We start from the raw sequence: 24,871 nt of genomic DNA on the forward strand, positions 1-24,871 counted from the left end.
AGGGCAAATGATTATTCATAAATGAAGGACTATAACTGAATGGGTCAGTTCTGTGATTGACTCTAAAGACTTGGGTCCTTCTAAACCAGGTTCCTGTCAGCGTGAGGTTCTAAACCAAGCACAGCCCTCCATTGTTAGTCCTCAACATACCTAGTTGGGTGGATGAGTGTAACTCACTTCCTGTGACATTCTAAAGACCCTCTGGCCCACCTTGAAAGTGAACACACGGACAAGAACCTGATCTATGTTCTGTTTTTCTGCCTTCATTTGGCATGTCATCTGCTTTTCACTCCATTTGGTTGTCCTCATTTCTATGAAGACCTGGGGTGAAGAAACAGAATGACTGATTCTTTGGTAATGCCTTTGGCATGTCTTTAAGAGTTAGGGATAGTACCCATGGGGGAACAATTTTTTGAATGAGAAAAATCTCCACAAAATGTCTCTTTATTATAAGTGAATAAGCATTGACCAGGTTGGACAACATGAACTTAGTTTTTTAGCTGGTATTATTTGAAGCAGTTTCCATTTTTAAGAATTCCTTGTATTACAAGAGGCCTTTGGAGTCCTAGAGGACTCTCATTTTCAAAAGATGTAAGTATCATTAATTTAAACAAAAAAGGAAGAAAAGCATTTCCTTCCTCAGAAATAAAATGTCAAGGTGATACCAAATAAAAATTGTATAAACAATGTTACACGGTGAATCTATTTTGTCAGGGTCCTGATAAGATATGTGGTTCTAGTGAAATACTATGTGTGAAAAGGCTCTGAAAAGTCTAGTTTTAACTGGTGAGAAGTGAGCACAATATAAGTTTTAACTGAGTTCATATGGATAAACACATAAATAAAATCCTGTCCGTGGGGGTTTAATGGAGGAAGTAAAATCTGTATTTGGTACTTAAAACGTTTCTGGGCTAGTTTCCGTGTTTTTCTAGGTTAAATATACAGTATTTATAGTATTCATGAATTTAGAGCATAAACAAGAAATGTGAGAGAAAAAACACATTTGGAAATTGTTAAACAGTAAGTTACTTGGAGATAGGGACAAGTTCTGTCTGTATGACTGAGAGCCGGTAAAGTACGAAGCGCCTTCGGTCTTAGAGAGCTGTCTGCCTCCCGCCTGAGACTCTTCCTTCTAAAGCTTGTTTATCGTCTGCTTCTCTTGCTCTGGCCGCAAGGGAGCCTCTTTAAGACTCAGGTCTGCCAAGAGACCTTGCTTTTGTTCTACAGCGCCTGTTTTAAATTTCACCCTTCCCTGGAGGCCTTTCCCTAGTAAGTGAAAGTGAGACGTAGAATCTGCCCTCTGTGCCACAGACAGCAGGAGAACGCCGGGAAGCAAGACCTCGGAGTGACAAGATGGAGATCACCGTCTGTCAGTCTGCTGTCCACTAACTAGCTTGTAAGCTCCTCGCGGGCAGGGACTGGCCTCTGCTCGGGGCCGTTGCAGCACCTCAGATAAGAGTAGTCGATCTGTGTCATTTTGCGATGTTGTTTATTTTGAAGTATGTGTCAGCTGTGTACAAAGGAACCCAGTCCGCTGGCCGATGTTTGATGTTGTCCTTTTGTTTCTGTCTCAATGGTGTGCCTCCAGCACTAGTCACAGAAGGGACAGAAGGAAGAGGCTGTTGGGATGTGGATCCCGGGATCCAGGGTGTGGTAACCGACTTGGCGGTCTCTGATGCAGGGGATAAGGTATCGTTAACTGATTTGTCAGTAAACAGCTCCTGTTACTTTGTGTAATGAAATATTATAGCCTCCGGTCCCCGTCTGTCAATGGCAGTGAGTGGAGTGAATGAGCACTTCTGAATTGTTCTCAATTAATTTAAACTTTCATATTTATATTTCCGATCTGATTTCTTCTTCAAATGTTCTCGCTTTTCCTGTGCCGTGTAGGTGTAAACAAAGAAACAATTGCAAATTTATTAAAAAAAAAAAAAAAGATTTAAAGCTCTTCTGTGTATATGTGTGTCTGCGCTCTCTGACTTCTGGCCTTTCTTCGCCCTGCAAACCTTTCTTTTTACTCGAACACGTTAGGCAACTCTGGTTGGGTGATCCTGGGCAGATCCTAAAGCAACCAGATGGTGCCAGCACCATCGAAACACGCTTTACTTTGTAATATTCTCGCTACTTTAACCTTCCTTGACCTTCCTCTCTGTTCAAGTTACTTTCCTGTCACCACCCACAGTTCATTACTTTTTCGTGGTACATTTTTAATTAACCTGATCAATTTTTACTTGGGGCAAAATGATTACAAATGCTATACTATATACATAAGCTATAACTCTCTTTTTAAAAATTAAAGCATAAAACTCTACTAACTTCAAGTGAAATTGAGATGTCAGACATAGGGAAGGAATAAAAAATATCCGGAAAGTGGCTAGTCAGCTTCCTTGGGATTTTCTGAAGCTCGAGAGTTTGGCTTCCTTTAAAGTTGAATCAGGTTCATTACTAGGTATCAATCTATGTCGATGAAAAAATGACTTGTCAGACCTTCTTTTATATGCATGACATATTTTATATATATTTCTGTATATGTTACATATAACTGAGAAACCAGATCCAAAGGTTTTTAAAAATCCAATGACAAGGTAGCTGTGATAGACTACTCTTTTGAAAACTTCATAGGCCAAATAAATAAAGGAATATAATATTTACTTCACTTATTCTAATTGTAAGCTTTTTAACTTATTCTTTCTTAAAATGTTCCTGCTTTTCATCCTTCTCAGCATAAACTTCACTTTTAAGTCTGAGGTTTGTAGCTTTCAGTTACACTTAGGTTATTAGAAAAGAAAGGAAGCGGGACCAGCAGATGGTATAATGGTGGTTATGTCACTAGACTCCCATGTAGTTGACAATGGTTCAAGTCCTGGACCTGGCAACTTAAAACTCATGCCGGGCATGTGCGTGCATGCCCAAGATCCCGAGAGGAGAACAGAGGAGAAGGGATTGTGGTGTGGCCATCCCCTGGGGGGTGATTTCTCACTTTCTTATCTCTCCAGTGAGTGCATGGGTCCTGTAGCAAAAAAAAACAACAACAAAAAAAAAACCAAAAAAACAAACAAAAAAAAACTTTATAAGAAAAAAAAAGGACAGAAGAGGTGGTCAGTAATAGTTTAATCTTAAGTGGAAAGTACTGCTGACTCCTACCTCCAAAGCCTTTCTCTGCCATGATTTTAGTCACAGGTGAATAAGTGAGTCTTTAGAGTCCTCTGGATTAATCTGTCTCGAAGATTTTGCCCTTATGAAGTCTTTTTTAGAAACTAAACTGAAATACAAGGAAAGGCTGCTTAAAATAATACTCTTTAAAAGTGCAGAATGGATTTTTTGTCATTATCTTTAATAAGGTAAGGTTAAAACAAATTTCTGAAAGAATTTTTTAAAAATATGTACCTGACAGAAATGCTCCATGTAAAGCACCAACTGCAGTTGCGCACACTGACCACAAGGTGGTGGACCAACTCCATTAAAAAGATTATGTGACTTTTCTTTGTCTTGTGTCAAACCTGGTGATTCTTGAGTGTAAGTAACCACATGCAGCACAATCCACTTGATTTCTGTGCTTCTCATTTTTGTAGAGCATAGAAGTTCTATACAGTATAGAATGTGGATGGGCAAGGATAGAACCGGGAGAGCAGTGCAAACTCCCAAACTCACTGTATAACTCTACAACAACTCACTCTTAACCCTGCTGTCTTCCACAGGACTGGGCACAGATCTAATGCCTTTAAACTTTATCTCCATTTTTTTTTTTTTAGAAGTCTTTGCCTTTTCTCTGTTAGAGGTACCTTGAAGTAATGAAATCTCTAATTGGCAGTATAAGGAAAGAAGAGCTCTGGCTAGCTTATCATGGCACCATCAGCCTGAACTGATGTGTTTAGCAACAAGTTCAAAGTTACCTGAGGACATTACTTTAGCAGACTGTTTTTACAGCTTAAAATTTTATCTGCTCACACAAAAGCAAACAGCATGAAGGAGACTGTAGGCTCTTGGAAGATAGGATATCTGATGACCTCCCATAGCACAAAGTCCATAGTGGGTAATCAATACTTATTTATTGAATGGAGTGCAGTTAAATTCAACTTACAGTCATGCATTTGTTGAGTGTCTGTTATATTCCAGGCAGCTTTCTTAGGTTGGCAAATAGAGCACTGAACTCGCAGATGAAGTCCTGCTTCTCCTGACTTATATCATAGACAGACAATAAACGACAAGACAGCTGCTGAGTTCAGTTCCAGGAACTGGATACCCTCACTGTCTTCGTGTGCCCCTAATGTGTATGTGGGAAGAACAAAGAATGAGGCATAGACCTGTCCCCAGAAAGCAGATGGTCTGCTGACGCCGCATTCATGTCCTCTGTTGAGAGCACTTCTGCTAAGACAGTCATTGATCCAGTGAACTCTGGTGGTGGTAGGATCTGGAGCAGGCCAGCCCAGTGTTCCCTTAGGGCCATCACGAGGTCTGTTTTTTCTTCCCAATCACTGGCCATTATGGCATTATCAATCTCAAGCATTGAGTCATGCATTAGGGGCCAGGCAGGATGTTCTTTAATTTCCGCATTTGGCCTCTAGGATACAAGAGGTCAGCTTGGCCCAGGAGATGGCCTCAACCTGAGCACAGGTAACTCAGTTTACAGTGTGATTTGCACATGGTCAGTATTGTCACTGACTTTTTAGGGTTTCTTTACTGTCATTGTTTGTGGTTTTAAAGGACGATTGGGTAAAAACTGCTGTGCATCTTAAACAGCAAGTCTGCATGCAGGAAGCTCTTGTGGTCAAGTGGTTGGTTAATTCGGTAGGTTTTTATTTGGGGGAGAAAACAGAGTCATTATATCTGAGGCTAATCAAGATTAGAGAGAGTGAAGTGATTCACTCAAGGTCATATGTTTTAGAACATTACAGTGCAGCATTTCAGAAGTAGATTGGTTATTCATTTTTTGATACGTTTTATGTATTTTAGGTGGAATATAGAAGTTTTCCAGGTTCTTCCCAGTCAGAGGTGAGCTTTACGTACCTTAAATATGTCACCTTCTTCTCTTTATTTGTGGGTAATGAAAACTTTTTCAAGAATTTGACACCTACACAATCTTATTTTTCAGATTATACACGCTATCCAGAATTTAACCCGTCTCTTATATAGCCTTCAGGTAACTACTTTCCTCTAAATTTTGACCTTGTGAATGTTTCATTCAATACATTTCACTTTGATGATTCCCAGACTTTAAAAAGTGAAGTATCTGAGAGGTAGTGAATGATCTTAAAAGAATGCCAACCCACTAAGTGTAACTCAGCTAGATGTGTGGAACTTCGCCTGGTTTTGTAATCATGAAGCAACACCACTACTCCGTTTTATACCATTCTTCTCGGAAACCATAAAACAGTTCATATCTTTAAGAAATATTGATGAATATGCTTTGGCTTGACGTTCACAATGAAATTTGTTGGTGAGTGTTGCATGACTTCACATTTTCTGGTGAAAACTTGAATTCACACCTACATGTGTTTCACTTCCACATGTGGCCTTGGGCCTTTAGCGCTTTTAAACAATTCATATGCTCCTAGTTCTCTGTTGTTGTTCATCCACTCGGCATTTATTGAGTGCCCTCTCAGGTGCTGAGGGCTGGGCACTCAAAGGCAAATGGCTCACAAAGCCTGCTCTCAAATGGTTTACTATCTTTCAAAGGAAAATAGGTATAAAAATTGCACTTGCATTTTGGATTAGAGGGCTGGATAACCCCTTAGGCCATGCGCAAGAAAGAGACTCAGTGTATCCAATTGCCTACTTTACTGCTTAAACATATTTTAAATCATATAAAAGCAATGTTGACATTGTAGAAAAGTTTGTAGAAATATTTGAGAAAATAAGTAAATAAAGTCAAATGACTTATGAGTCTACAGAGAACATTACTATTGGTGTGTGTCCCTCCAGGTTTTCAAATGATTTTATATATGCTCTTCTGTAGCATATACCATTCTACATCAACTATTCTACAGCACAGTGTTTAGTGGTTGATGGATACTCAATACTCAAGTCTGGGAAACTTATTTATCCAGTCTCTTCTTGTTTACACTTCGGTATTAATAATACCAGAGAAGACATCTCTGTCTGCTAATCTCTATAAACATTTTTGAGGGTTTCCTTAGAATAAATAATAGATTCTTTTTAGTTTTATTTTTATTAGATATTGACAAAATAATCAATACAATGAATTCTCTCTTCTTCATTTGAAAATGGATCAAATGATCTGATTCTTTTAATTTACATTTCTTTATTATTGGGAAGACTAAATTCTTTCCCCAATGGTTCATTTATACATGCTTCTTATTTTTATGTGCTGAATGCTAAAAGAAAATAAAACTAAATAGAAAATGTAACATCATCTTGCATTTGAAGTTTTCTTTTTTCTACTTTGATTATATCAAGACTTCTCTTTTGTTCTGTCGGTTACCCACATGGTCTTGCTCCAGTACCACTTTGTTAATTATTAAAGCTTTGGAATACATTTGAACATATGATAGTACTAGATTTTATGTTCTGCCGGAAAGCATTGTAATTGTCTTCATATAGGTTGTATATGTGTGTGTATGTTTTTTGCTAAGCTCATTCCTATGTCTCTTTGTTGCTCTTGCAAATTAAAAAATTTAAATTATGTTTCCCCAATGGCCATTGTGGTTATAAATAAAAGTATTCATTTTAATGGGCTTATTTGTAACTAGCCAACTCACTGAAATTTAGTTTTGGCTTTGATCGTTTTTTCATTGATTCTTTGGAGTATTCCAGGTAGAAAGTAAAGTGAAGTATTATGGCTATTCTCTAGTAATTATATCAGTTTCATTTTCTTGGCGTACTTCTTTGACTTGTTCTTCTGAAAATATTTACATTACAGTGTTGCTAGTAAGCTCACTATGTTGATCAAGATTTAGTAGGAATGCCTTTAGGGTCTTATGTTAGATGTGTTGGTCTGAGGTAGATTTTCTTAGAGATCAATTTATCATGTAAAATAAATATTCTTTTACACATCAGTTGATACGGGATATAGTTTGAATCTAGTCTGTTTATTCTTGGAGGATGAAAATATTGAGATTTTGGCTTGTGTTCCCTGATAAAAACATCCCCAAGATCATATTTCTTTTCTTTTCTTTTGACCTTATATGTAACCCTGTGTGGATTTAAAGTTCAGGAAAGCCTTGTGGTATAAAGGACCTAATTTTTTCAGCACATTAGGTTGAAGCAACTTTGGGCATATCAAAGTCTAAGTAGAGTCTTTTAAACTAACCAAAGTTTCTGAGCTGGTCTGAGAATACGGGTTCTCAAAAACTTCTGTACATGGCATAGACATCTTTGAAGCTGAATCTCTTATATGTGATAGAAGTTTTTACATAAGAGTTGAATCAGATAAAGATGAAGTTTGATCCTTATATTAAACAAGTTGAGTTACTGATGAAGTATAGATAAGGCAAAAAGGAAAAGACATAGAGACATTCTAGCAAAGTACAGTTAAGAGAAAGAATGAATTGGGAATTTCCCTAAACTTGAAAAGGAAATGCTATTCTCTGTCCTAAACATAAATATAAAAATTAAGTGTGGAAATTAATATCTAATCTTCAAATCTCACCTTTATGTTAGGGAAGAGAATGGTCTTATTGTAGATGTTAAGTAGACATGAAAAACACTTCATGATACAGCACTTCCTTATTCTAACTATAATTCTTAAACAAGTTATTGCCTGAGCTAGGTTGGACATGTAAATATTGAGTCTTCCTTTGTTCTACTGTACTGATGCCCTTAGGATTTATTAGAATTCAGAGACAATTTACAGTCTACACTTTGCTCTAGCTGGATCAGCAAAGTCCTGAATGATTTATTATTGTGTACTAATTATTTCATATATAAAGATCACCACAATTAATATCGTATTCTCAGTGCTAATTATTGTTCTCTTTATAAGAACCTCTAACAGCCATTAATCAAATATTCAGATGAGTCTGAAATGTTTAAAATTACTTTTCAAATGTAAAATATGAATTTTATTTCTAAAAGCCAAATGAATACATTTTTGAATCTTGGTCTACGATGAATATGAATTTAAAATATACTTCAGCTTTTTAACTACAAGGGTATAGAAAACTGCTGATCTAACAAAGAACTGATGGTCAAATCTCCATCTTCCCAACATCTGTTACAAGAATAGTTGAACAAATTTTTAGGAAGGAAAATGTGAATTTATCCCTGGGAGAGCAATGATTTCTCATACTGAGTCAAAACATACACACATACCCAGTGTGTGTCCATTTTCAATTTGTCCCTTCTGTACTTCTTTGCACTATAAATGGAAAGTTTTAAAATTAAAAGCTTTCAAGGGCATTCACAGAATTTTTTTTTTTTTTTGTGGAGTCATTCCAAATCTTGGCAATTATTTCCTGTGATGCTGCCAAACTTTTCATAGGCAGATATTGTAATTCAAAATGTTTTTAAAATCTGGTTGGCAATGTCCCCTGGGCTTTGGAGTACCTGTTTTCCCTTCATCATTCCAGTCTCCGGTTAGCAATCTATTAAACAAATGAATTTCAGCTTTGTTTTTGTATGTGTGCCTTTCCTGTTGTAACACAAAGATATAACAGTAAGGAGACTAGCTTTGGCCACTTACTTATCACCCCAAAAATGGCATTCACTGCTATTCTCTGAATACTACATAACACATAACTGCATTATGTTCTAAAAAGATTATTTACCAAAAGTCTCCAAAGAGTTGGCTTTTATATCTTCCTGAAAGCAGTGTAGCTCTAGTGTTTTCTGACTTGGGATTCAGATAAAGGATACCACAAAGTTTATAAAAATTCTGAAATTACTATTGACTGGTGAGACCTCAGAAAAACAATAGATTGTAGGGTCTTACAAGTTTATGAACTGAGTTCTTATTCAGAATATTTGCTTAAATATTATCCAACAACCAGCGAGAAGCCACATTTCTACTAAAGGGGATATGTATTGCTTTTGAACTTTACTTGTTTTCTATGTAAACTCCTAGGTCATAATACTAGAAGACATACACAAGCCTGTTTGCCATACCAAAGTCTACCTCTGGAGGTAACTTAGAAAAGGGGCAGAAAGAGTAAGAGAAAATAATTTGTGTTTAGAGCTTGTTCCAGCACAGAGGACAAACATGATGGCAGCCCATATTTCTCTCTTTGCCCTTTCTTCTGCTCTGACAGGCTGCTTTAACCATTCAGGACAGCCACATCGAGATCCACAAACTTGTTCTCCAGCAGCAAGGGAGCCTGTCCCCCGGCCATTCTTTTCGAGGTAGCTCCTTTCCGGACCAGGAGAAGTCCCGCAGCCTGGAGAAGCAGCGCGAGGAGCTGGCCGACATCCACAAGCTCCAGCAGCAGTTCCAGCAGGAGCAGCGGCGCTGGCACCGCAGGTGTGACCAGCAGCAGCGGGAGCAGGAGGCACAGGAGAGCTGGCTGCAGGAGAGGGAGAGAGCCTGCCAGTCACAGGAGCAGCTGCTGCTGAGAAGCCGGGGAGAGCTGGCCATTCAGCTCCAGGAGTACCAGCAAAACCTGGAGCGGCTGAGGGAGGGCCAACGGATGGTGGAGATGGAGAGGGAGAGGATGCGGGCCAAGCAGAGCTTGCTGTGCCACTGGAGACACAGTCGGCAGAGGAGCCTCCCTGCAGCTTTTCCTCCAGGAAGCAAGGAGGTAGGCATCTTCTGGAGTGACAGAAGGCAGCTTCTCCAAGACAGGTTTAGTCCTAGTTGCTCCTGGGGCATTCACCAGATGGTTGTTTCTTTCCGTCTTGTTTGTGAGCTCATGAGAGTTCCTCAATTTGGGGCCAGCCCACGGCCTGCTGGTTAAGGAGCTGGATCCCACATGGCCAACCCCCTGGTTTGAGTTTTGGACCCGGTAGGTTGAGAAACATACTGGGTGTGTGTTTGTGCAGGCCCAAAATCATGAAGGAGGGAGAGATGGAGGAGAAGGGATTGCTCCATCAGGGGTGTTTCCTCCCTCCCCTCCCCCCACTTCTGGTCAGTGCACATGCTCTCTAGGAAATTAAAAAAAAGTTTCTCAGTACGTGGGTAGCAAAAGCTGGAATCTTCATATGAATGTTGACTTAACATATGGAACTTAAAAGGTCTAGGTCATTGGATCGTTGTACTCTGAGACACACTTATCTAACAAAGGAACACAGAATCAAGGGTTGGGTTTGTCCTGGAGGACTGAATTTAGCAGGTATAGTCATGTATTGCTTAACGGTGGTGATGTGTCTAAGAAATAGGTCATGAGGTGATTTTGTCATCGTGCAAATACCAGAGTGTACTTACAAAAACCCAGATACTGCAGCCTACTGCATACCTAGGCTATGCGGTATATAGCCTGTTACAATCTTATGCCATCAGTAGTTGACCAAAACACTGGCATGCAGTGCATGGTTGTATAATACTCTTCTATGATGCCAAGTTTAGTCTCTCTTTGTAAATTTGATATGGTAAATACAAAGTCCATTTTACAAATAATAGTTCATGTGAATTATGCTTCTTAATGACAGAGTTGTATGAAACCTTTCAGGAGATTCAGTGTTCTCTTTGCATCCTCTCTAACCATGTTTGATGATTCCATTTGTCTCAGTTTATTTTTATGTGCTACTTGCATATGTGCTTTTCATTGATAGTACATAACATTGTGAAAGTTGATACATTTATAGAAATACCTGTGTTGCATCTGATTTTCCTATCAAGTTGGCTAAGTTATTTATTGAAAATTCCTCACATATTTATGGATATGTTGACAACTTTTTTGTTTATCGAAAGTAGAAGTGCTACTTTCTTTTATTAAAATAATGTGGAAACACCTTAATGGCATAGAACAGTACTACTTCTTGTTTGTTTGCTTGTTTTGTTTTATAAATAAGTACTATGTAGAGAATTGAAGTTTTTAGTACTAGCTCATTAAAAGGAAATGGGAAGAGAGTAAATGGCAACATTCTTTTCAACCTCTTATTCAAAACCTTCGTTGCTAGATTCTATTAGAAATAAACATGAAATTTGTGTAAGTGCTGGAGAAACTATTGTACTTTTTCTACATTTCTTTACACAGGTGATAGAACTTAATCGATCCGAGAGTTTATGTCATGAAAATTCCTTCTTCATCAATGAAGCATTAGTACAGATGTCACTTAACACTTTCAACAAACCAAATGCAGCAGGTATCCTTCAGGATGCTACTTACCCCTCAAATATATCGAATTCGGATGTGGTAAGGACTAGTGAAAATCAAGTAGACCTCAAGAGAGATGTTTCTCAGCCCTTGGATGTCAACCATGAACTGTGGACAGTCACTGAGCCCTGTCATCAGATATTTCCTCTCCATGAAAGCAGCAAGGATTCTTGTAAAAATGGTAATTAACCCTTTAAACAGCATCTGTGTATTTTTCAGCAAAAAGTTGTTTCTCTGAATGGCTGGCTCTTCTGTGAGCAGAAAAGTCAGCCCTAGAATGGGAATAAATTAGTGCTGATGAGCTGGAATTTTTGGCATAAACTTTTCTTTGGGGAAGTCTGGGAACTGCCTTTGCTTATAAGTATCTAGATCGTGATTGGAAGATGTAGGGAGTATGACCAACATGATAGAACTAGACAGGGTTTTCAGGACTCTGAATTAAATGATAGTGCCTGTCTCTGTAAAAGTGAAGCAACGTGATAGTGCCTCCCCATCCCAGCCTGCTATATCCTGATGTACATGGCCAATGACGTTTAGACATGAAAGGTATGGACAGGGTCTGTGGTAGGACTTTCTTGTCTACCCAGGCAGTTTCCTGTAACATTAGTGAAATCTTTATACTACCACTAAACACCCAAAATGAAACTGCTAACATCATTTGTCATTGTAAAAAAAAGTGTTGTCTCTCCATAAGTACCTCGTAATAACACAATTTGCTAATCCCATTAAAGCATTTGCCCAATATAAATGAAAGGCAGCTCAAGTTACCGACTCCACATGAATCCAAATGATTTAAATCTTTGTCTATTATAAATTGTTTTCAGGGGGATATGAGGTAGGGAATGAGAAGAACTTGAAACCTCTCTACCGAAAAACAGATGGTATGCAATAGAATAAACAAATGGCTGGCCACATGGATGTGAAATAAATCACCGACAGTAAAATGTTTCAGAAACATAAAACAAGTCATAGTACAGAGATCTTCGAAACTGGACACAGATTTATTTCCATATATATGTGTGTGTGCATACACACACACACATACACACACACACACACACACTCTTTATTTGTTAAGGGAGGGTAATATTTTAGCAACAAAAAATTTTGAAGGTATTCGGCCTCTTCCAATCAGAGAGTAGTACTTCTGACACTGCCTGTTAGTTGATTTGTTTCTAATCCAAAAGATGTTGATTCTAGTGGTGGCTAATTCTTTACCTCACTTAGTCACTGCGGTACCATTTTCATTTCTTGTCAGCATACAAAAGAGAATGAAATAGTTCTCAAAAGTATAATTTTCAATGTTATTTAAATAAAAAAGAAAAAATATGTAATGAAATAGTTTGGGTTCCTTTAATATATTATGTTGCAACTTTAATACCATGGGTACCACAGTACAGAATGCTTTTTGTAGGCACGGGTTGCTTTAGTGTGTTGATTCGTTAACTTGCTGTTTACAGAGCTTTATATGTTTTTGTCCGTGTGGTTTTACATACTGCTTTTGGTATAATTCAGATACTCAGTTTGAGTTAAACCACATTGAGCTTTTATTTAAAAGAAATATTTCTCTTTTGCTTTTTGTGTATCTTCTATCTTTTTCTATTGACTTGTGCTTCCGAGAAGAAAGCTTTTAAACCTTTGGCAGCATATTTGCAGTAGATAGAAAATGTACTAAGGAAATAAACAATAATTTTACATAAAACCAGTCTATCCACATGCAAGGAATTAGATATAAACAAAGGGAATGCTGAGAAAATGTACTTATGTGTGAGAAATTTTATGGCCAGTATAGACTGAGGTCATCCATAAGGATATTGACAGGAGAAAGGAAAATCATAAATCTCTCAGGAACATCCTGGTGTGCATAAGTAGGGATTAGATCGGAAATGCTGTGTGCACTGTTAACCACTGAAGTTTTACAGCTCATCTGCAAACTCTGTTTATGTTTGTTTTCTTAAACATGAAAAGCAATTTTTGGAGGAGTGAAAAGAGGGTCAGGGAATAGCAGGGGATAGAGAAGTGGTTGCAAATGGGATGTGTATTCTTAAGACAGTGGTCAACACCAGATAAAATTGTTCATGCCACTCCAAAGCTTTCACAGCTGCTGGTGTTAAAAATAGCACAAACCCAGCTGCTGGTGGCAGTCTTAGCAAGGCTCTGTGGGAGTGGTCCATGCCTGCTCTTGAAGGGCTCTGATTGAGTGGGCTGTATGGAGGAGTCAGGCCCCAGGGCGTGCTGGGTGGTGAAGGGGTGGTCAAGGTGTGAGAGTCAAGGACAATGCAGTGTTGTTGTCCCCCCTCCCTTCAGGTTTTGCTGCTGAATCTTTGGTGACCACTACTGAGGACCAGATAGTTCACAGTATTCTGGCTGGCAAAATTTGCCTATGATACTCTGGGTTGGCATTTTGTTGACTGTGCATTTACCATAATTTAATTAAGGCTGTGCTGACCATTTTATCACTAGGCCATAGGATCAGCTGTTTAAAGATTGGTTTGTTCTTTGCCTGGTCTGATGCTGTTTATAGATGACCAGCTTAGATCAGTGGACATGTGAATTTCTGGAACAGCAAGACTGATGGAAAAAATTCCATGTCAACCAATTCTTGAATGTCTTAGATGTCGCTTAGATTGGAATGTTCATTGATTTGTTCAGTCCAACTTCATCAGACTCATTGATGCATTCTCTGGGTTCTTTGTGATTGGTTTTCCAATTGCTCCGCTCCCACCCCAGCACCAACAACTCTCTGATACTTATCGAATTCCAGGCACCGTGCTAAGGTTTTATATGGAGAAGCTCATGTGGTGTTCATACTGACCCGCTGAGCTAGTTCTATTATCTCCATTTCAGAGGTGCAACAGACACAGAGGGGTTAAGCAATTTGTTCAAGGTCACACAGGACCTGGAATTGAACCTGGGAAGACAGGCTCTTGGAGCTATGCTCTCAATTATTACACTATAAATTGTTAAGTTTTAGAAAGCTGTTGCACTTTTTAAAGAAGTTGATGTAGATGCAGAATTAATCTTTTTGTAATGCCTAATAGGATGTTCATGACTAAGGGCCTCCCCCTCCCTTTCTCTCTTTTTCATATTATCATTTGGAAAACATTTCTACATGTTTTGGATTGCTGTGGTCAGCTCTGACATGGGACTTGACAGTCTTTAGATAACATAAATACCCTTGAGCATCATTTTTTTTTCCCATAAGGCACATTTTCTTAAGAATATTTTGTTTCTCTAACATTGCCTAATAATAACTCTATTGTTAACTTCATTATTTTTGAAGCTAGCATTTTCAAAAACTTTATTCTCCAGCATTAGAAGTGATTTAGGGGGACCAGCAGATGGTGTAATGGTTATGTCAGTGGACTCCCACATAGTCAATTCCAGGACCCCGTGACTTGAAACTCACGCCAGGCAAGTGTGTGTGTGTGTGTGTGTGTGTGTGTGCACGTGTGCCCAAGATCCTGAGAGGAGAATGGAGGAGAAGGGATTGCAGCATGATCATCCTCCCTGGGGAATGTTTTCTTGCTTTCTGTTTCTCTGTCTCTCCAGAGATCTCATGCTCCCTATAGCAAAAAAATCTTAGAAAAATGATTTTTGAATGAAATTCTTAGGTGTTTGAACATTAAACCCAAATTGGTATTCAATTTTATTTATAGTGAAGGAGCTGATTGGTTTAAGAACTTTATCTGTACTCCTATGAAAGCTACCCCCCCAAGACTACAGAAAACTTGAATTTTTAAAAACAGTGATGTCTCTGTTGGACAATTTCTGTGTAATTGGTTCTATGTGATGCTCAAATGCAGTACTCTTAAAGAGAGAAAAAATAAAATTATTCCTGTGATTTTTTTTTTCTTCTAGTCTTAAAACCCCAAAAGTATGCATCTACTAGTTTATACTATTTGCCTTTTTTGCTAATCAATGGAGAAAACATTTTATGGCAAGATCATCTGAAATTGCTTAGTCTTTTTCAGTTACATTTTTATCTGCACCTTGGCACTTGCAGATTGCCTGGATGTCTCTTCAACGCAGTTTAAGTGTAATGATTTTTCCATGCATATAAAGTTTAAATCAAAAGCCAAATATACGTGTCAATCATGTAGAAAAGCTCAGGTTCCAAGGGAATTTTCTTTTTAACACTTATCAAAGCATATATTTTCAGCAATATATTTTCAGAATTCAAAGCATTGTACTCAGAGTATCTCATCTTGGAAATTAAAAAAAATATATATATATAGATAGATAGATAGATAGATAGCTGTGTTAAACTTTCAATGACAGGTTTCTTATGTTAGGCAAGAAAATAGTTTCCAAATGAAAAGTTATGCTGTAGTTAGTATTTAAGTAACTTTCTTTAAGAAGTGAGAATATGGTCATTTCTAATGTTCTAAAAATATTCTATAATTCAGAAACTGGCACCTTATTTGCGTAATTCATATGGAAAAAAAACTTTGCCAAGAGGCTTCAGGCAATTCGCATAAAACCCAAACTGGGGTAAGACTCCTAAGCTTCAACAACAAAGGAGTATTTGAAGGGAGAGACTCATGAGTTTTCTCAGGCTGCCCTACAGGGTACCACAGACTGAGGGCTACAGAAATATGTGTACTTCCTCACAATTCTGGAGCTTGGAAATGGAGACCAAGATGTTGGCAGGGTGAGTTTCTTCTGAGGCCTCCCTCTTGGCTTACAAATGACTGTCTTCTCCCTTTGTCTACACGTGGTCTTCCCTGTGTCCCAGTCTCCTTGTTATATGGACACTGGTCATATTGGATTAGGACCTACCTCTTTAAAGCTCTGTCTCCAAATAGATTTCAAAGTACTGGAGTACCTCAAATGTGAATTTTGGAGGGACATAATCCAACCCTTAATGGGACAAAATGATTATTTTTCTTACCACAATAGTTTTAGATATTATGGAAATCTTATTTATTTATTTATTTTAAAGTACCAAAGTTAAGGCCAGGAGATGGTGTAGTGGTAAAGTGCTGGACTCCCACATGGCCAACTGCAGTTCAAGTCCTGAAACTGGTAGGTTGAAAATCTCACTGGGCACATGTGTTTGCATGGCCAAAATTCCAAGAAGAGACTGGAGGAGAAGGGATTATGGCATGGCCATCCCTGCAAGGGGTCATTTCTCATTTTTCCTCTCTCTGTCTCTCCTTTTTTTCTCTCTCTCCAGTGAGTGCATGTACCTCATGGCAAAAGCCAATTAAAAAAAATACCAAAGTTAAACTATGATTTGCCTATATGCTTAGTTTTTCAAGTTGGTTATATAAGTGAATTGTATTCTTTTTTACCTTTTTTTTAAAAAAAGGTAATTTCTTAACAGTAAAATTGTGATAAGTACCTATAGGTAACTATAACTACACTTACAGAAATGGGTCTGTGTGTTATTAAGCTTATGTCAACACATAGAAATTAGTGCAGAAAATATTGAGTTTATAGGTTTATTTCTAACTTATACATCCTAAATAGAAAATTTAGGCATATTTTTAAAGCCTTGGTCTAAATTAAGGTAAGGGGATTTAGAAATTTCGAGCTCTCTGGGTGATTGGGAGGAATATTAGATGCCTGTATTTTTTTTTGGAGAGGTTTTCGCTATAGGGTGTGTGCGCTTGCCAGACAGACAGACAGAAACAGAGAGACAGAAAGTGAGAAATCACCCCCCAGGGGGGATGGTCACGCTGCAATCCCCTCTCCTCCATTCTCCTCTCAGGATCCTGGGCACGCACACACATGCGCCTGGTGTGAGTTTTAAGCCACCGGGTCCAGGATGTGAACCGCAGTCAACTACATGGGAGTCCAGCAACATAGCCATTACGCTAACTGCTGGTTCCCTAGATGCCTGTATTTTTGATTACTTAAATGAAACCAAAGCTTAAGGTTTGAGAACATTCAGAATGGCATCAGGGTATTATCCAAATATGTCTCAGGATTTGAAAAAGTCAAAATTCAGAAATCATTGGACAATTCATTATCTTTCATCTGGAATCCTAACTGTCACTGTGAGTGATACTAAAGTATCACCTACTTTAGAGGAACCCACAATAGTGCTTGCTTTTGGTAATCTCCATTAGGACAACAGTATAAAGAATTGGACTCAAAGGCTTAATTTTAATCTTTCTCATCGACAAGTATAGCTGATTGGCTTTAGCCTTTTGCAGATTTTGTACCAGGAAAAGGAAACATGACATTTGCTTGCAGAGCCTGGTGAGCCGTGAGTGCTTACTGCCAACTTCCTGATTGCATATTTCTCTGGGGGCAGGTTGGCTCTGTGAGCCAGCTGGGCCAGGGCCATCCCGCCTTCATGCATACAGCCCAATACACAGCAGGAGAGCTAAACCAGCAGGTGGGTGGATTCAGAGGCAGCCAGCCAGCCATGTGGCTGCCTGTTTATCCCCACCCTAGATTCCAATTTGGTTCAGACAAGCTGCTGAAGTGGGAGTCCACTTTGTACAAATGGTTCTAGAGGTTAGGCCCGGCCTTGAGTCATTCTTAGCTTAAAAAATAGAAAATCTCTCTCTTTCTCTTTCTCTCTCTCTCTCTCTCACACACACGTACATATACATACAAGTGTACTTCAAAAAAAGTTCATGAAAAGTTGAATTAAAATATGAGCTTATTTAAATGAAAAAAATTGAAATTTATGCATACTGGTTTTTTTTTTGGAGAGGTTTTTCTTATTGGGTGTGTGCGCTCGCCAGAAAGACAGAGAGAGACAGAGAGATAGAAAGCGAGAAATCACCCCACAGGGGGGATGGCCACGCCGCAATCCCTTCTCTTCCATTCTCCTCTCGAGATCTTGGACATGCACGCACACGCGCTCGGCGTGAGTTTAAGCCACCGGGTCCGGGACTCGAACCGCCATCGACTACATGGGAGTCCATCGACATAGCCATTATGCTAACTGCTGGTCCCTGCATTCTTTTTTTTTTTCATAATATATATTTTCTGTGAACTTTTTGGAGATCCCCCTCTCATGTACAAATAAGGACTAAGATTTACATATTTGATCCCTAGTATAGTATGGCTTTATTCTCAAAGCAATTAAGTGTTGGATTTAAAGGGAAAGTTCTTTGTAATCATTGATGCACCAAACATAGCTAAAGGATAAGACATGCTCCCAACTGTCATAGTGACTTGTGGGACAGTGATCATCACTGATAAAGGAAACCTCACCATGTACACGTATCAGATTCCGGGATCTCTTTCCTTCACTCCTCAGCATGTCCAACCATGGAGATTTCATTTTTTAGAGTTTGCTTAAAATGTGGAGTGTTCAGCTGAGTACCATTGTTTCATGTTTGCCTAAGAAGAATACGACCATCTGGTTCAGGGTGGCAAACTGTTTCTTAAAGTATCACATAGTATTTTAGTTCTCACGGGCCATCATGTCTTTGTCGACTATGCCATTGTGTCTTGAAAGCAGCCATAGATGATATGTATAGAATGAGCTATGTTCCAATAAAACTCTACATATCAAAACTGGTGGCAGTAGTTTGCCTACCCCAGAAAGTGGTTTTCAAGCTTTTTGTTTGTTTGTTTCCAGAGGGCATGTGCAGTGAGTGGTCAAAGAGAGATAGAGAAATAGAAAGAGGAGGAGAAAAACAAGGACCCCTTCTTGGGGCATGCCACAATTCCTTTCCATCCATTTCTTGATCTCTATCTTCTCTATCTTGTTTTGGGCACACACACACATGTGCCTGGCATGTTGCAGTCAAAGTGCTGGATAAATGTGCTTTCCCCAATCTCTAACTGCCCAAATCCTGTGATGGATTGGAGAGGGCCTATTTTAATTGTAAAGCTAATGAAAAAGAAGATACATGGATGGGCTTTGTTGCTGTCACCATGGTTACTATAGCTGGCCATGCATGGGGGTTTCCTGTAGAGACGGGATCCTCTGTGCAGAGATCCAGATTTACGTCAGGGCTTGGCTGGGGCCTGCAAGTTTGTGTGTCTCGTTAGCATCTTCCTTAGATGATTTGGAAACAGCCAGCTGTGCCTGTCCCTGCACTGCTGACCTGAGTGCTGGCTTGATGTTAGAGGGCATTATCCCAAACCCTGACTGTGGTGCCTACTGCTGTATAGCCCTTAAGTCTTAGTTTCTCCATCTGTACAAAATGGAAGGAAGTGCTAACACAAGTTTAAAAAAAAAAAAGCCTAGCATGTTCTGGGGAACCAATACACATCAGCTTCCTTGTATTCTGGAAACAATTCATTCTAATTGTGATTCTGATAGAGCCTGCTAGTAAAGTCAAAGTGTCTCCTAAATGTCATTGGAAGCAATAGTTTAAAATAAGATTAAAAGAAGAAGTTAACTATAAATTGGGGAATTTTTTTTTTACTCAAAGTGAAAATGTATGAGAATATCTTTCTGTTTTGGTCTCAGAGGGAGTGTTTGTTAGTGCGTTACCAGAACTGTTCTAGGGAGGAAGCCTTGAAAGCACATTTTGCTTCCCTTTCTTCCTGTCTGGGTAGAACAAGTTGCATCCGTCAGTTATAAGCACCCAAATGTAAGCTATTTTGACCAGACTGAATGTCTGTATTTGGGAAGGAGAGCTTCCAAATCTACAAGGCTTGTTGGCTGCATTTATTCAATAAATCCCTAGGAAAACTTCTAATCATACTTTGGTTCCTTGAATGAACTCTTCTCTTAGAAAGGAAATGTCGACAACAGCCTACAAGAGTCTTTTGGTGTAAACCATTTCTCACTTTAAATCTAAAAGCTGCATTCTAATTCATGATCTTAATCTCCTTTCACGTTTGGTTGTCCTGAATCAATTTGTCTTTGTTGGTGCTGGATAAACTGATAAGAATCAGAGTTCAGAATCACCAGGAAGCACCTCTGACTGGCGGTTATAATTTGAATGAATTGCATGTGTAATAACTTATATCTGCCTGCCCCACTAGAGAGTAAGCTTTATCGGGGTAGAGCATTACATGTGTCTCCTTTGTTAATTATTTTATCACAAGCAGCAAGCGCAGTGCTTAGCATACAATGAACTGTTGATAAATACTTATAAAACAAAGGCCAGGTCCACACTCTTTAGCTGAAATGCAAGTAGCTGTGAGCTTGAGCCACATGGCGTGACTCTGCTGTGGCACTGGAAAATCTTGAGAAAAGATCTAGGACCTCAGAGGTGTGATAATAGTTAATGCTGGCAGCATGGATGAATGCCCCGGGCTAGACAACTGGATTGAGTGTTTCAAACCTCTTGTAAGATGGGTGTACTGTATGGCATTCCTAAAATGTCAAGGTGACTGCAAGATAGTTTCCCTTTAATATCTTACTGGATTCTTGGTCACAGAATTAAAAAAATGACAGACTTTTCTTCCCCCTCATTAACAATGAAATTCTTCTGTTTACCAATGTGTAGTGTGCAGTTTATCAGTTTGGTAGAGGTACTCCTTACACAACTTTACAGAATACTTCTTCATGTAAGTTATTTTTACATTTAGAACATTGAAAGTATAGTGGCCATATGGCCGTATGTAGCAAATGAAAATTTTAAAAGTGAAAGTGTGTTTTCTGTAAAATGCTTTAATTAAGTCTAAACTTGTAGAAGTGAACTCGTTTGCTGTCATTTTAGGAAGATGACACATAAATGGTATAGCATTTAATTGCCATATCAATTACAATTAGTCAGCTTGGCTGTTCACTAAGGGATTTTTTTTTAACCATAAAATAGCCTGAAACCAGTAAATTAAGTATGGGTGGCTAGCTCCACATCACTGAAACACTTTCTTAAACCTTTTTACTTCTGCCAAATCCTATTTAACAGTCTAGTATATTTCCCCAGGCAAAACAATTGGTGTTTGTTTAGTTAAATAGACTCCTAGAATGTGAACCAATTTCCCTGGCATGGCCTTCTAATTGTCAGCCTTAAAATATTGCCTGAAAAATTACATGTTTAATATAGCAATCTTAAATTTAAGTGAGGGCATCTTCAGAAATATATTCCTTTGCTTTTTTACCCCATACTAACGGACCAAAATGCACTCAGGTTCCAAGGCAGTCACTTCTTAGACACAGCTGGTGAAGAGAAGTTGTTCTGGCCAAACTTTGGGCCAGATAATAAATAAGCCTGGCCCTTAGTTTTGATCTGTGGAGATGTTAATTTACCATGATAAATCACTGTTGAGTTTCTTTGATAAGGGGCCAGCATATCCATTCTCTTTCTGGATAAGATATTAATTCAATTTAATCTGAAATGTTAATGCTTGGCTTGAAGATTTACCTAAGGAAAAATGTAGGCTTCCAATGGATCTAGTTATGCAGGACAGGACTCTGTGCCTTTTGCTGAACAATTTCACAGTAAGGCTGTTCAAAATCTAATTATTTTCATGGTGACTCTTCCAAAGCTCCTTTTGAGCTAATTTCACATTATACTATGGCCTTCTCTTTCTAAACTATAATATGCTTGCATGCTTGATATTCATATTAAATATAGACTATTTAGGTCACTCTCTAGAAATTGAGGAGACTGCTTTTCTGATGAATTGAGGCCTTTTTTTTCTCTTTTTCTTTCTTTTTTTTTTTTTTTTTTTTTTTTTTTTTAAGAAATAGTGCTGTGGGACCAGCAGTTGGCCTAATGGCTATGTCACTAGACTCCCATGTAGTCAACCGCAGTTTGAGTCCTGGACCCAGTGGCTTAAACTCACGCCGGGCGCGTGCGCGTGCGTGCCCAGGATCCCGAGAGGAGAATGGAAGAGAAGGGATTGCAGTGTGACCATCCCCCCTGGGGGGTCATTTCTCGCTTTCTGTCTCTCTGTCTTTCTCTGTCTGTCTGGTGAGTGCACACGCCCTATAGCAAAAACCTCTCCAAAAAAAAAAAAAAGAAAGAAATAGTGCTGTAAGGCTTTGGGAAAAACATTTATAAGCAAAACATTGGCAGAGTTTTAATTTTATTTAATGACCTGCTTCCTACCGGTGATCTTGGCACCCTGTGTAGTGATTTGCAATCAATTAATCATACAGAATGTTGTAACACTGCACTAAGGGTGTTGCACTCTACTAGTCTTCATAAATCCACCAGAAACACAAAACAGAAATTGCACACTCAAAGACCTCTTCATGTGAAACCCTGAATGAGGAGGTGGTTTTATATTGTTTTCTTAAACTTTCTCAGAAGCCTCAGTGCTGTCTTAGGGATTCTGACATTTTTTAAAGTTTATTTTATTTATTTATTTCATAAGAGAGAGAGAGACCCCTTCCCCCCCCACCACAGGATCTTGTCATAGCATAACCCCCCCTCCTCAGCCTTCCAGCCAACTAAGATCATGGGCACATAGAACTGTATGCCTTGTGTGTTCAGGTCAACCCAGACCCTGACCTAGGGCCTTGGCATAGCCTCAGTATCATGCAGTGGTGTCCTACTCACTGCGTCACCACAGCTGGGCCTGATTTCTGAGTTTTAGTGTTCTTGTTTCCTCAGAGAGTTTGACCCTTTCCTGAGCTCTCAGGAGGCTTTAAATGTTAGTCTCATTTGATTTAGAAACTGATCATTTGGCCATGAGAATACTATTTTTTAAAAGAACTTTTTGCCTTTGAGTGCATGCACTCGCTGGAGAGAGAGACAGAGACAGTGAGAGGGAAAGTGAAAAAATCACTCTCCAGGGGGGATGGCCACATCACAATCATTTCTCCTCCATTCTCCTCTTGGGATCTTGGGCACACAGGCACATGTGCCCAGTGTGAGTTTCAAGCCACCGGATCTGGGATTCAAATAGCAGTTGGCTGTGTGGGAGTCCAGCAATGTAACTGCTACGCCATTTGCTGGTTCTTGGACAGTGAGAATTCTTGATTTTCCTGGATTACCAAAGAAGACTATAGGTTTTTCTTTTCCCTTGAATTCAGGGCAATTACAGTCAACTGCAAGTGGTGGTATTTTTGCCAGTCTTTGTAGGAATGCTTCAGAAAGGAAGTATGTTTCCATCCTGGAAATACACTGGCATTTACTAGAGGCAGATGGCAGAAGATGGGATAGTACGATAGAAGTTAAGGAGGCTTTGCATACTTGGCTGTGTCAGATGCTTCTGGAACCTTCATGTTCAGGATCTTCACTTTGTATTCTTGTCATTTCAGACGTGCCCTTGCAGTTAACTGTTTAGTTGTGATGGCTTCCCCCCCTCAACACACACTAATTCTATCCTAGTAAATATGAAGTTTTTAAATATTCTTAAAGTTATATAAACATGAACTCTTTGATGTATGTACATTGTGTTGTCTTTATTCATTTTCATATGGTTCTGTTTTTAGAATGTTCTTACAACGAGAGTATGGAAGTTTAATATATATCCCAGGTGATTAATATTGAACTCTCCTTAAAGAGGCTAAAAGTTTTCACAGCCATTTGCTTCCAATAAGTGGGTTAAACTCTGGCTCCTGATAAATTTATTCCTACTAGAAGTTATACTGGTTTTGATTACTTGTTAATTTATCCAGATTGTCATGATAGACACAAGTAGAACTCATCCTATATTTTTAGAATGCTTGGTGCTTCTGTTCAATATGAGCCCTGAAATATACTCAGAGTTGTGAATATGCAGCTACTTTTGGTCGGCATGTAGATTGGAAGAAAAAAGCATAATGGGCATTTTGGTCCAAATGTGATGGTCTGTTAGTCAGCATGTGGTAATGAGTCCATGTTGTACACTCAGGCTCCGGTATGAGAAAGTGCAGCTGCACGGCAGTGTCCCTCTTGGGACTGTGAAGTAGACCCAAACCTACCTTGAAAGGAGATTGTGGTTATGCTGCAAGAATGGTGTTTAGCTTTCGTTTAGGCTAACTAAACAGTTCGGTGTTTAAACCATTGTCAGTTGTTTTGTGCTGAACTAGCAGTCTGAAGTAAAGCACTGTGAAAAATCAGACACTAAATTGGTCTCTCTGAGCTCCCTGTGCTGTGAGATGGGTATGGTTGGTTACCTTCATGAACACAGGGCAAAAAGACCGAATCTGATTTGTTTGAGGTGGGTGCCAACAGAGTGCTGGGGAAAAGCATGTCGAAAGTATCCTACTCCTAGAAATTATCATTGGTCTTTGTAAAAATAGAGAAGGATTTTTCAAATGCTGCTGCCAGTAGATTATAATATGTCCTCTTTATATTTTTTAGATAAGAGATGTAGACATATAGATACATAGTTAATGGCAGACATTTTTGTTAGATTAAGCCTCTTGAATATCTTAGAATATCCAATTTACCTTCTCCCACTGGTAGGATAGAGACATAATTAAGTCTTCTTTTTATGAATCAAAGTGGACTTAAAGGTAAAACACTTATATTCTCAAACTAACATCATACTTCTGGTAATGATCACTTTCAGAGTTTTTTATTTGTTTTTAGAGAAATCATTGGTTAACTTTGAAGATGTATGGTCCAGGAAAACTCTAGAAAATGTGTTCTGCAAAGGACTTGATTAAATGACTGAGTTAACACAGACTGAGAACAAATGCAAGGGTTGAAATCTGTTTAGTAATTTCATTTTGACCAGAACTACCAAGACCAAGAACCACATCAGATCAGACTTGTTCCTGTGAGGAAAGCAGGTGATGTAAATGTCCCTGCCATTCAAAGATGAGAAAATAAAGAAAGTACTCCCTTCTAGCCCCCCAAACCAAGTTTCAACAAAAGTAGACTGAAAACATGCTTGTTCAATATGTTGGA

General features: G+C 38.8%; 1 protein-coding gene across 2 annotated transcripts in view; it reads left to right on the forward strand.

Annotated features, from left to right (window-relative positions):
• ARHGEF28 (Rho guanine nucleotide exchange factor 28) overlaps positions 1–24,871 on the forward strand; it is a gene marked incomplete in the record, with an annotated part of 274,949 nt that overhangs the window by 221,310 nt on the left and 28,768 nt on the right. For both annotated transcript variants that reach the window (XM_027772037.1, XM_014587964.2), the window contains 5 exon segments: positions 1,589–1,689; positions 4,954–4,992; positions 5,093–5,140; positions 9,207–9,692; positions 11,088–11,388. In XM_027772037.1, the coding sequence (XP_027627838.1) occupies positions 1,589–1,689; positions 4,954–4,992; positions 5,093–5,140; positions 9,207–9,692; positions 11,088–11,388 (975 nt within the window).

Source organism: Tupaia chinensis, unplaced genomic scaffold (assembly GCF_000334495.1).
Source record: "Tupaia chinensis unplaced genomic scaffold, TupChi_1.0 Scaffold000250_1, whole genome shotgun sequence".
NCBI lineage: Eukaryota > Metazoa > Chordata > Mammalia > Scandentia > Tupaiidae > Tupaia > Tupaia belangeri.